Source organism: Ranitomeya variabilis, chromosome 8 (assembly GCF_051348905.1).
Source record: "Ranitomeya variabilis isolate aRanVar5 chromosome 8, aRanVar5.hap1, whole genome shotgun sequence".
In the NCBI taxonomy this organism is placed as follows: Eukaryota; Metazoa; Chordata; class Amphibia; order Anura; family Dendrobatidae; genus Ranitomeya; species Ranitomeya variabilis.
The window spans coordinates 185,093,456-185,107,287 of NC_135239.1; the positions used below are offsets into that span (position 1 = coordinate 185,093,456).

Here is a 13,832-nt window from a genome sequence, read left to right on the forward strand (position 1 = left end):
TTTTTCTTTCATTTTTACATATGCACAGTCAGGAGGGGGGAGGAAGAGGAGGGGGAGGGGGAGGGGGAGGAAGAGGAGGGGGAGGAAGAGGAAGAGGAGGGGGAGGAAGAGGAGGGGGAGGAAGAGGAGGGGGAGGAAGAGGAGGGGGAGGAAGAGGAGGGGGAGGAAGAGGAGGGGGAGGAAGAGGAGGGGGAGGAAGAAGAGGGGGAGGGGGAGGAAGAAGAGGGGGAGGAAGAAGAGGGGGAGGAAGAAGAGGGGGAGGAAGAAGAGGGGGAGGAAGAAGAGGGGGAGGAAGAAGAGGGGGAGGAAAAAGAGGGGGAGGAAAAAGAGGGGGAGGAAAAAGAGGGGGAGGAAAAAGAGGGGGAGGAAGAAGAGGGGGAGGAAGAAGAGGGGGAGGAAGAAGAGGGGGAGGAAGAAGAGGGGGAGGAAGAAGAGGGGGAGGAAGAAGAGGGGGAGGGGGAGGAAGAAGAGGGGGAGGGGAGGAAGAAGAGGGGGAGGGGAGGAAGAAGAGGGGGGAGGGGAGGAAGAAGAGGAGGCGGGAAAAGACAGGAAGTGGGGGAGGTGGAAAAATAAAGAGGGGGAGGGGGAAGAGAGGGGGAAAAGGACAAAAGACGAAGAGACATGTAGCATTACACTGTGTTCCAAATTATTATGCACATAGAGTTTAGGAGAGATAAGGTTAGACTTTTTTTGTTTGTCATTTAAACTCATTGATGGTGATGTGTGTCAGGGCTCTTTATATCACTGAAAGCAATTGCAGATACCTGTGCACATTAGTTTGGCAGGTGTGTCCAAATAAAGGCAAGACTACTTAAGAAGGCTGTTCCACATTATTAAGCAGCCTACATTTTTGGCCAAAATGGGAAAGAAAAAGGATGTGTCGGCTGCTGAGAAGCAACAAATTGTGGAGTATTTAGGTCAAGGCATGACTACAATCAACATTGCCAAGACACTTCATCGTGATCATCGCACAATCAAGAAGTATGTAGCTGATTCCCAGCACACACGTGTGCGTGCTGATAAGGAAAAATTGAGGACTCTTTCCAACAGGCAATTGCGTAAGGTTAAAAGAGCAGCTGCAAAAATGCCTTGTCATAGCAGCAGACAAGTTTTTGAAGCTGCTGGTGCCTCCAACGTCCCAGAACAACAAGATGCAGGGTCCTTCAGAGGTTTGCAGCTCTGCGTAAGCCATCCTGTCGACCACCTCTATCCACAAGCAGAAACGGCTCCAGTGGGCCAAACGATACATGAAGACTGACTTCCAAACTGTTTTGTTCACCGATGAGTGCCGTGCAACGCTCGATGGTCCAGATGGATGAAGTGGAGGATGGCTGGTTGATGGACACCCCATGAAAAAACGGCTAAGGCGCCAACAAGGAGGAGGTGGAGTAATGTTTTGGGCTGGAATCATGGGTGGAGAGATTGTTGGCCCCTTTATGATCCCTGAAGGGGTAAAGATGAACTCCATAATCTATGTGGAGTTTCTAAAACAACACTTCCTGCCATGGTTCAAGAGGAAGAACCGTGCTTTCCGCAGCAAGATCATTTTCATGCATGATAATGCACCGTCTCATGCTGCAAAAAACACATTTGCATCTCTGGCTGCTATGGGCATAAAAGAGGACAAACTTATGGGGTGGCCACCATCTTCCCCTGACCTCAACCCCATTGAGAACCTCTGGAGCATCATCAAAAGGAGTGTCTATGATGGCGGGAGGCAGTTCACATCTAAGCAACAGCTCTGGGAGGGTATTCTGTCCACATGCAAAACAATTGAAGCAGAAACCATCCAAAAACTGACAAATTCAATGGACGAGAGAGTTCAGAAGCTTCTTTCGAACAAGGGGTCCTATGTGCAAATGTAACATCACCTAGAATAAAGTTTTCACTTGAAAACTGTTTGATTTCATGTTGTAATAAGCTGATAATGATTATAACTTCACAATTGACCATTTTTTTTTTAAAATAAAAAAAAAAAAAGGTTGAAAACTCTGCTGTGCATAATAATTTGGAACATGCATTCTGAGTGTTTATTTTTTTTTTTAAAAAGATCCTGTTTTCATAGGCAGTTTGTTCCAAAACATTGCAATTATACTAGAATAGTAGATGACTGGAAAATAACAATGACTGCAATTCAGATAGGTAATTTAGAGAAAATAGGAGGAAATATTATTTGCATAATAATTTGGAACACAGTGTATATGGAGATATAGTATGTCACCATTACTGCCATGTGTGAAAAAAAAAAAAAGTGGAATCAGTGTAGCATCAAGTGATGGAATGACAAGAGATTAACTCAGAGTAATGTAGCATGTGGTTTGTGCATGTTATGTGTACTGTCTGGCGGTGTGTGTTTTAGTTGTAGTTTGTCTGCACCATATTGGTCCTGTGTGTGAGTGACAGGTGTGCAGCAAGTGTCTTTATGACCAATGGTCCAAGGTGTTAGTGCCACGTCTGCAGAATCACTCCATGTTTGTGGCTTGTGCGTTTCTTTGTCTACCTTTATTTTCCTGGCAGGCATCAGGGTGACACTGCCCAACCCTGCCATGGGTGTCAATGGTGGCATATAGGCCTCACATAATATCTCCCGCCTATCACGTTCCTGCCCGCCTGCTGATCACTGACAATATGAGACACATACAAAGTCAATTTTCCTTTACTTCTTTCTGGTGTAAGTTAGGAAACATACCATCACTTTGGAGAAAATACAGAGTTATGTGGATATTGTCCAGACTTGTACAAAAGAGGCAACAGTGCCAACTACTGAGTCACCATGATGCCACATTTTTATGCGTTTGGGCACGATATAATATACAATGTAAAACTATGTTCATGTGTGATTGGGGGAAAAAAAAACATTGCAAATTTCTACATTGCAGAAGGTGCGATTCACAATGATCCGTACAAACAATTAACTTGCTACAAATGTGAAAAATCTGCAAGAAAAGTACATTTTTGCATGGAGATTATTGCCAGCGTTAGGAGCAAAGTGGGTGACTTTTCAGAATGTTTTGCGGTGGATTCTCCATCCCTAAATCTGGAACATGTGAACAAGCCCTAAATGTGCTCCATTTATAAAATGATAGGCGTCGTCACCATAATTTGGTAATACACAGTTTCTCATATCCTGCAGATCAGGGTACAGAAGAAGATAGTTTGATAAAACGAGAGTTCTAAATAAAAATATCAAAAAAGCTCTTTTTTTTTTTATTTGCGCCCTAGAGAAATACTTTGGGCTGATTACTCCCTGCAAGCCGAGCGCCCTCTCCATTTCTCTCCTATGCCAACGCACATACTCTGCCAGTGATAAGACGGCGTGTTGGTGGAGCTGCCAATGCTCAAAGGTTGCTATCAATATAAAGACATTACTTACTGCTACCGCCTTAGATACACCCAAGGGATGGGCAAACGTTTCAGCTTCCCTCTTTTCATGGGCATTCTACAGAAAGACAAAAGAAGCAAAAAAAAAATTCTGTATACATAGAGATTAGCCAAGATTAATAGGTTGGATAGAGCTGAATCATGCAAGTCGGGCAAGAAATATGAAAACACGTAATGAGGGCTAGGAATTATTACAGTGTCGGATCAACTACGGATCCCCTGAAAAGCTCCATTTCTTAGGATTCGGCCTTACAGATTTGAGAGTTTGTTGATGTCCAACACAAAAACTAAAGGGATGGTAACCAGCTGGTTTAATAGAGCTCACAGTTTATGGATCCCTCAAAAATGCAAAAACCTTCTGGCATGGAGACAAAAAAAACTGAACTAAAAAAAAAGTGGCTGGGCACGATGGAAAACACGATAGTTAGGGATGGGTGGACCGGTGGAATCTCAAGTTCTGGAACCAGAATCAAACTTTATTTTAAAGATCGGTTCAGGTACCAGAACAGTAGCCGAACTTCAACCAGAACCAGAACCCCACTGACAATAAAAGGTTATCCAAACTGGAAAAGGAAAAAAATAATTCTCGAATATTGATATGGACCTCAGGGGAAAGTCCGTGTTCGGCGTTTTGCACCGGACACTATCTGGTACGAACGCCGAACTCGTAAGTTTAGGTTCACCCATCTCTAGTTATGGCGACTGGTCCAGACTGCTGGTCTAAAGAAGCGAGAGCAACGCTGGGAAAAGTGGTCAGGAGGAAGTACCCACAAAATGCAGCAAATGGGAGGAAGAAAAGCAAAAATAATATGGGGCGAAAAAAAGCAAAGAAGGCACCTTAGGGGCAGGAGAATGTAAAAAGGACACAGTTTTGGAAAATTCAAGAAGTATTGAAGATCCCCTTTGAGAGCCAGTGTTGCTGTAGTTTTAGTGTTGAGGTTGTGCCAACGGGCAAAGTACCAACCTGTGATAAAGAACAGGCTATTATGTTGGCACAGTAAATATGTAACATGAAGCATTGCACAAAATAGGAGGGGGCAGCTTACCATTCACACAAGCGATCATGCCAGAGTCCAAGAGGGGTGTCAGTGCTGGGAACCCAACTAATACTCCTATGTAATGAACTATGGAGGCCATCCCGTGCCGGGCAGATTTGTACAAGTCCTGTTACTTTCAACGAGGAGAGTCGGCACTCGCGTGACTCTCCTATTCCAAAGATGGCAAAAATACCCTTGATATTGTTTGGGGTCCCAGTACGTGGCCCCTCTCGGTGCAATGTTTTGCGGCACAGTTGTAGGAAAGCTTCATACCATACCTGTAGAGGACCGGCCATGCCCTTCAGTGAATTGTCTTTGAAGCTTTCTGGCGTTGCCAGCTTGTTGGTTGCACAGGAGAATTTCGGTGCCATTGTGGTCTTGTGCACGGTCTGAGCCGGAAAAGTGTTGACCTGAGGATTCAGCTTTAATTTCTGCAGGAGATCGGCACTTGGATGAGAGCTGCTGGAAAAGCTGCTGCTTCGGACGGGGGCCAATGGTGGAAGCAATGGTTGAGTCTGGGGGGCGCTGGCAACGTCTAAACTCAGAAGAGGAGACATTTGTCTGGTGTGTAACAAGCTGGAGTTCGGTGGAGCGGAGGCGCTCGAGACTTCAGAGGACGAACCAAGACAGGGACTTACACGACAAGGGAAAGAGTTCATTTTGTGAGAGTCCAACTGTGTCACTGGTCCTTGAGGAATTAATGCAGGCGCCAGGCAGGCGGGGTGACTGAAGTCACTGGCGCTACAGTTAAAGCTCCTGGGTTCTGCCTTCACGATCACCGGCTGTAGGAAGACATTATGTTCTCCTACATCTGGCAGGAAGGGATCCTTGATTTCTGGAGGAGGGTAGGTGGCTGTTTGCTGTTCTTTTGGTAAGGTCGTTCCAAAAAGTTCTTCCACCGTCAGGTGTTTTTGCACAGTACGGAAAGACTGAAAAAGAAAAAAACAAAGGAATAAAACTGAGAGTCTTCAAACTATTCTCCACTTGAACTGATTGGAGTGCGATTTGTGATCAGATTCTCTCTGATGAGGAGAAAATGGAGGGAAAAAAAATGTCTCCATCTTCTCTATTCTGTTACTCACAATGACATATATGGTCAGCAGCTGTGAACGCTGCCGATTTTTCAAGTTTTTTCTCCTATAAAGAATGGAGAGGTCTGTAGTTTTTATTGTAGGTGCACCTCACCTGTGAGAGACAGAATCTAAGAATAAAAAACAGAAAATCACATTGTATGATTTTTACATAATTAAATTGAATTTTATTGCATGAAATAAGTATTTGATCACCGACCAACCAGCAAGAATTCTGTCTCTTACAGACCTGTTAGTTTTTCTGTAAGAAGCCTCCTACCCTGCACTCATTACCTGTATTAATTACAGATGTTTGATCTCATTATCTGTATAAACAACACCTGTCCACAAAATCAATCACACTCCAACCTCTCCACCATGGCCAAGACCAAAGAGCTGTCTAAGGACACCAGGGACAAAATTGGAGGAGACCTACACAGAGCTGGGACGGGCTACAGGACAATAAATAAGCAGCTTGGTGAGAATGCAACAACTGTTGGCACAATTATTAGAAAATGAGAGAAACACAAGATGATTATCAATCTTCCTCGGTCTGGGGCTCCATGCAAGATCTCGCCTCGTGGGGTAAGAATGAATCTAAGAAAGGACAGGAATCAGCCCAAAACTACATGGGAGCACCTGGTGAATGACCTGAAGAGAGCTGGGGGACAGGGTCAAACATTACTCTTAGTAACACACTATGCAATCATGGATTAAAATCCTGCAGAGCACATAAAGTCCCCCTGCTCACGCCAGCACATGTCCAGGCCTGTTTGAAGTTTACCAATGACCATCTTGATAAACCAGAGGAGGCATAGGAGGAGGTCATGTGGTTAGAGAGGAGACCAAAAAAGAACTTTCTGGTATCCACTCCACTCGCTGTGTTTGGAGGAAGAAAAATGATGAGTACAACCCCAAGAACACCATCCCGACCATGAAGCGTGGTGGGGGAAACATCATACATTACAAGGTCCTGGAGCGGCCTACCCAGTCTCCAGACCTGAACCCAATAGAAAATCCTTTGGAGGAAGCTGAAACACAATGTTGCCCAGCGACAGCCCCGAAACCTAAAAGATCTGGAGAAGATCTGTATGGAGGAGGGGGCCAAAATCCCTGCTGCAGTGTGTGCAAACTTGGTCAAGAACTACAGGAGACGTCTGACCTCTGTAATTGCAAACAAAGATTTCTGTACCAAATATTAAGTTCTGTTTTTCTTTAGTGTCAAACACTTATTTCATGCAATAAAATGCAAATTAATTTGGTAAAAATCATAAAATGTGATTTTCCGGTATGTATTGTTGGATTCTGTCTCTCACAGGTGAAGTGTATCTACTATAAAAAGTACAGACCTCTTCATTCTTTGTAGGTGGGAAAACTTGCAAAATCGACAGTGTATCAGATACTTATTTTCCCCACTGTATTTCTAGTAATCAGTAAAAGGGAGGTTAGGCTACGTTCACATTTGCGTTGTGCGCCGCAGCGCACAACGCAAACGAAAACGCGGCAAAACGCACGCTAAAACGCTGCGTTTTGCGCCGCATGCGTCCTTTTTGGCCGAAAGTTGGACGCAAAAAAAATGCAACTTGAAGCGTTTCTTGCGTCCAACGCTTGCGGCCATGCGGCGCAAAACGCAGCACAACGCATGTCCATGCGCCCCCATGTTAAATATAGGGGCGCATGACGCATGCGGCGCCGCTGCGGCGCTGACCGCAAATGTGAACGTAGCCTTAGCTAAACATCAAGGTGCTGAGACCACCTTCTCCACTAGATGGCACAATACGACTACATTTGTACAAGTGGCTGACACTTCGCACCCCAATGACCACGTGCACACACAGCATCATACCCCGCTGATCAGACTCAGGCCCAGAACACACAATCTCTACATCAGACTTTTCTTTTTTTTCCCCCAAAGAAGCCATGAGCCAGAGACACACACGTGCACTTGTTTAGCTGCTCCGTACAGATGGTCTCCGCTTATATACAGTTCACTGGAAACCAAAGCGAAATAATGAAAATATTCCGGGCATATGGCGAGACTACACGCAATTAGATAACAAGTAGAGCCGTAGCTCATGACATGCGGCCCACTGCCTGCTTATTGCAGGAAGCAATTAAAATCTGTGCTTGGATTACATACGTACATGTGATATATATAGATATAGATATATATATAGATATATATATATATATATAGATATATATATATATATACACATATATACATATACACACACACATACACACACGCGCGCGCGCATGTTAATATGAGAGAGCGTGTTTATATATATATATATATATATATACACACACACACACACACACACACACACAGGGCTGTATTATTCAGCAGCAGACACTGTGTATGGGATGGATTCAGATCCATCCTTAAAAGGCATCCAAACCTACCTTAAAGGGAATGTGCCAGCAGGTTTTGCTATGGAATCTGAGAGCAGCGTGATGTGAGGGCACAGAGCCTGGATTCCAGCAATGTATCACTTACTGGGCTGCTTGCTGTAGTTTTAATAGTATTCCTTATGCAGATCTAGCAGTTCTCTGAATGTGGAGCCCTGAATAACCCCGCCCACACCACTGATTGGCAGCTTCCTGTGTACACTGTCAGCAAGCTGCCAATGAGTGACTGGGGGCGGGGTTATACAAATTAGTCCAACTGGCCTGCAAGAGAGACCTAGTGAACTTCTGGTGTTGATAAAACACTGATTGTATTACAACTACAGCAAGCTGCTGAGCAAGTGACATCCCTGGAATCAGGCTCTCTGCCCCCACATTATTTATCGTTCAGATTACATAGCAAAGGTCCGCTGACCATTTCCCTTTAAAGGGGCTGAAGTTGGTAAGATATTTAAGCTTTTCCAGAAAGTGACTGAATATCTAACTTTTCACCAGAATAGATAAGTGTCTAATTGAGGTTCTAGAACCTTAGTCCCCCAAATAATTAATAAACTGGAGGCCAATTTGCAGTCTACATGTAGCGCCATATTTGCACTCAGACTGCGCCTGCCTTGGCCTCTGGAGGTTTGGCTGTGGCGTCAGAGTCGGTGTCATGGAAATTGAGGAGTCGGAGGTTTGGCTGGGGAGTCATATATATCAATATATGCCTAGTGTCAGGTGCTGGGCCGGAGTTTTTAAGCTAGTGGCCCAGGATGTAGTCTTTTTGCAGGGTGATGTATGAAGTGTTGTGTTGGAGTGAGAGCTCTCCATAAGACGGCGATCCTGAGAGCAGCTCCTCGGTATGACGCCCAGATGGCATGTAATAGTCCGTGGTGCCCGGCAGCTGTGGGCGAAATGTGTCTGACGCGGAACGCTCCTGCATTGCTGCGTCCCAGCCAAGGTGTTTGATTGACATGAGCAGCACAAATGCCGACATACGACGTCAGGAACGTCTTGGGATCGGCGGCACCGAACCTCTGAATGGAGACTGGTTGTACAAATGGTCTAATCTCCGAACCACGGCGTTTTTCTGCGACGCTCACTTTTACTAGGAGAGAACATGCTCTGATGAATTATTAAAAGGCAACATGAAAAAAAAAAAAAGCAGAAGAACAAAGCTCTGAAAAGCCGAATACTACAAAAGTCATCCATCTACGAGTCTCCCAGCAGGGAAGAGATCTACACTGGAAGCCTCCCCAGACCCCCGACACTACCCGCCGTATCCCATGACCACAGATCACTTTTAACCCATTGATCTTAAGGATTTTTCTTTTTTACTTTATTATTACGGTGTTCTTAGAGCTGACGTTTTCTTTTTCTGTACATTTAGCCTCAATGAACTATTCAAGTCCCTCGACAATATGCAGATCACGAAGGACCCCCGTACTGAGACCGCCGGGAATCAGCTGCATTTTGTAGGGAAAATTTAGGCATTACCCAATTAATATCAATGAGTTGCCTCTGTACTGGAGGACTGAGCACGTCCACTCAGTAAGGGCGGATGTATACTGCTGACTTGTGGCATTAAATTAACTACAGATTTGACCGTCGCTCAAACAGGCCGCGCACAGAAAGATCCGTTAAGTAATTGTTCTGTGCACACAAGCCATCACTATTCTCGGCAGCACGTCCTGTTTACACAGGAAGATGTGCTGCTGAAAACAACGATATATTAAACGAGCTTAAAAATAGTTCACGAGGCTCGTTTATTTGGCAATTAGAGTCCTGGTTAAACTGTAAGATTATTGGGAAACAAGTATACCTAAGAAAGCAACTGCACCTCAAAGCAAACATCCTTGGATAAGGTGTTATCATGCTCTGCTGCTGAGTGTCTTCTGCGTGCTCGAATAATATGTTCGAGTCCTCAGGTCTCATGGCCGTTCAACAGCCTCAACACATGCAGGGATTACTTAAAAAACTGCAACAGCCTTAAGACATGCAGCAGCGGAGACTCAAACATATTAATCGAGCACGACGAAGTCATTCGAGCATGCTCAGATAACACCTTATCCGAGCACATCCTCCACACTAATGAGGACCCCTCTACTATTAATAATTACTTAACAGGGTAAATAAAAGTAAAGTTGTAAAGATGCATCATTGCGTTAGGAATCTGCTTATTTCTCCATGTATAAAAAACAAATTGCCAGATACATTGCTCACCCCCGATGCAACAGGCAGTTCTCAGAGACCCCGCTGTGCCGCCCAGGGTATGATCCTGCCCTTATCTGTGAGGTCTCACAGATCTCTTGCCATAGATACATTGCTCACCACCGATGCAACAGGCAGTTCTCGGAGACCCCGCTGTGCCGCCCAGGGTATGATCCTGCCCTTATCTGTGGGGTCTCACAGATCTCTTGCCATAAATACATTGCTCACCACTGATGCAATGGCCAGTTCTCGGAGACCCCGCTGTGCCGCCCAGGGTATGATCCTGCCCTTATCTGTGGGGTCACACAGATCTCTTCGAGTAATAATGACCCCTTTCATGGTAAGAATAACATCTTCATCTCATATCCATCCTCTACAGAGACCAACAGATCGGAGACATTCTCAGGAGCGCTCACCTTATCCTGTGGAGCAGAAGAGGACACCAGTTCCGAAGGGTTTAAAATTTCAGATTTCACAAGGGAAATATTTTTGGTGACTCCGGCGCTGGAATCATTTCCTTGGCCCTATTAAAAGAAGGAAAGAGACATCAGAAGAAGACTCTAGTATGGCAGGAAATTGGGCCAGTTTTACTCGGCTTCAGATATAGTAAATGTTGGTCGACCAGTTTATGGCCATAGTTTTCCATATATACGTATGCTTGGCGGAGGAAGCATGGGTTTAATGGAGATAATCCACTCCCAGAGGAGTCTGCAGCGCTCCCTTCACCCAAACATCTGTGACCATCCTTTCTCCTGAAAATCTGCTATGGGGTAGTGGTCAATGGGGTCCTCCGTTTAGAATCAGAGTCATCTGTTTCTTTTAATTCCTGGATTGATGTTTCACACTCAATTCATGGGTAAAATCAGTATTCAATGAAGACGATTTTCCCATTACTGACACAGAAGATTGCAGTTGGTGCTTATAAAATTCTATGAATGGAGGGAGGAGCTGGAGACAGAAACAGATTCTACTGGATTGATAGCTACAGCTCTCCATAGAAGATATGTACCATTGCAAGCAACTCCAGATCTCTTCTCACAGTCCTCCCACCACACTGACTGCTATGAAATGAGATTTGGAAGTGTTTGTAATGATACATAAATCATCTCTATTTCTATACAAGAGCTACAGAGATGTCCCGAAAAGGTATGTGCCGATGAGGCATCATAAGCGCAGCTCCCCCTCTAAAGAGAAAATTAAAAAATATATATATATAGCACTGTGCAAAAAACTTTAAAAAAACACTGCCAAGTATGAATGCTTTCAAAAATAGACATTTTAATGTAATACCATCAGGGAGGCGTCTGATTGGCACCAACTTTATTCTGCAGCAGGATATCGACACCAAACATACAGTCAATAGTCATTTAAGGAAATCTCCTGGAGGTTTTGCCACCCCATCTGAGAGCAGCATGATGTAAGGGCAAAGACCATGATTCCAGGGATGTGTCACTTACTAGGCTGCTTGCTGCCGTTTGTCATAAAATCACTATGTTCTGCTGCAGATCTAGCAGTTCACTGAATCCTAAGCCCTGAGTAATCCCACCCACTTCACTGATTGGCCTCTTTCTGTGTACACCTTGCATAGGCAGAAAGCTGGCAGTCAGTGGTGGGGACAGAGTTACACAGAGATCATGAATGTGGAGGACTACATGCCAGCAGGTTTACTAATCCTTTAGTCATAATCTCCTGCTGATAAAAGTGATTTTTACAATACTACAGCAAGCAGCCCAGTGTCACATTACTGGAATTAGGGTCTCTGTCTCTACAACATGCTGCTCTCAGATTAGGTGTCAAAATGATTCCCTTGAAGGACTATCTTTAGTTTAACCCCTTTGCGCCATGCGCCGTACTAGTATGGCCCATGCCTTTGATGAGGTCTCCGACGGTGAGCCCACATCTTTCTCGGCACGAAAAATGGAGACACTACGGGTCTCGGAAATAGCGCAATTTATTTCTTTTTTTATTTACTTATTTTTACAAACTTTGGATTTTTTTTTTCACCACTTAAATAAAAAAGAACCTAGACATGTTTGGTGTCTATGAACTCGTGATGACCTAGAGAATCATAATGGTAGGTCAGTTTCAGCATTTGGTGAACATGCTAATAATAAAAAATAAAAAAACCAACGTTGTGGAATTGCACTTTTTTTGCAGTTCCACCACACTTGGAATTTTCCCATTTTTGAATACAAGACATGGTAAAGCCATTGGTGTCGTTCAAAAGTACAACTAGTCCCGCAAAAAAAAAAACCCCTCACATGTCCATATTGACAGAAAAATTAGCCGGATTACTTACGGTAATGCTCTTTTAATGAGTCCATGACAGCACCCACTGGAGAGATAGGGATCCGCCCCAAGGAACAGGAAACCTACAGAAGAATAAAAGGGGCGGTCCGCCTCTCCTCATCAGTTTAATTTCAGAGTACCCGGATGACCGCCAGTGTTAGTCAACCATAATGTATCATCAGAATATAAACTTCATAGAAGTAATTACATTGGCTTTTAATAGGGAGGGATGTGACTGGGTGCTGTCATGGACTCATTAAAAGAGCATTACCGGTGAGTAATCCGGCTATTTACCCTTCGCCATGACAGCACCCACTGGAGAGATTTCCAGAGACCAACACCTAGGGGGGGACCACCGTGCTGAGGATAGTCCTGCCAAAGTGTAGGTCAGAGTCGGAAGACAGGTCAAGCCTGTAGTGATTATAGAAAGTGGAAGGAGCCAACCAAGTTGCAGCCTTACATATATCCTCGATTGGCACGTTCCCTTTTTCGGCCCAGGAAGAAGCCATGGCTCTGGTGGAATGTGCTTTGATACCCTCCGGAGGTTCTTCGTTTTTCATGGAATAGGCCAACCGGATAGCGTCTCTTATCCACCTGGATAATGTTGCTCTTGTGACTCCATATCCTTTCTTTTTGCCCTGGAAGGATATGAACAGAGCCCTACTCTGCCTCCAACTACTAGTTTTCTCAATATATTGCAAAATTACTCTCTTGACGTCTAGAGTATGAAATTTTTGTTCTTCAGGAGTAGAGGGGTCTTTAAAGAAGGTAGGAAGATGTATCTCCTGTGACCTGTGGAACTTCCCTGCTACCTTAGGAAGGTATAGGGAGTCCGGTTTTAAGATTAGTCTGTCATGAAATGTGAGAAGGTAAGGTTGATCTATCGACAAGGCCTGAATGTCGCTGACTCTTCTAGCCGATGTTAAGGCTACCAAGAAGGCTGTTTTTAGCGACAAGTGTTTCAAAGATGCTGTGTCTTAGGCTCAAACGGAGATTCTGTTAGAGAGTCTAAGACTAGATTTAGATCCCAAGGAGCTACCCTAGGTATGTGGACAGGAGTAACTCGTTCACAGGCCGTGATGAAGCGGGATACCCATTTATTACCAGCAATATTATGGCCATAGAGGGCACCCAGAGCGGACACCTGGACCTTTAGTGTGTTAACTGACAGACCTAACTCTTTCCCTTTCTGTAGAAATTCTAATATAGATTTTATCGGGACTTCAGAGGGGTTTGAACTAGTATGGAACTGTAGAAATTTCTTCCATACTTTGGTGTAAATTTTTGTCGTAGATGGTTTCCTGCTAAGCAGGAGTGTATCAATTAGGCCTTTTGAAAAACCCCTGGAATTTAATATCTGCCTTTCAAATTCCAGGCCGTCAGGTGGAGGCTGTCCACCTGAGGGTGGAAGAAAGGTCCCTGAGAGAGAAGGTTTGGGATTGAGGGAAGGACC

At 44.5% G+C, this 13,832-nt stretch overlaps 1 protein-coding gene across 2 annotated transcripts in view; it reads right to left on the reverse strand.

The window, feature by feature from the left end:
- Positions 1-13,832, reverse strand: part of DCP1A (decapping mRNA 1A) — a 57,429-nt gene that overhangs the window by 2,480 nt on the left and 41,117 nt on the right. The window contains exons 6-8 of one of the 2 annotated variants that reach the window (XM_077278268.1): positions 10,507-10,614; positions 4,697-5,347; positions 3,374-3,439 (exon numbers count right to left, since the gene is read on the reverse strand). In XM_077278268.1, coding sequence (XP_077134383.1) covers positions 3,374-3,439; positions 4,697-5,347; positions 10,507-10,614 — 825 coding nt within the window. The remainder of the gene's footprint in view (positions 1-3,373; positions 3,440-4,696; positions 5,348-10,506; positions 10,615-13,832) is intronic. The other variant, XM_077278269.1, reaches the window with a different exon arrangement.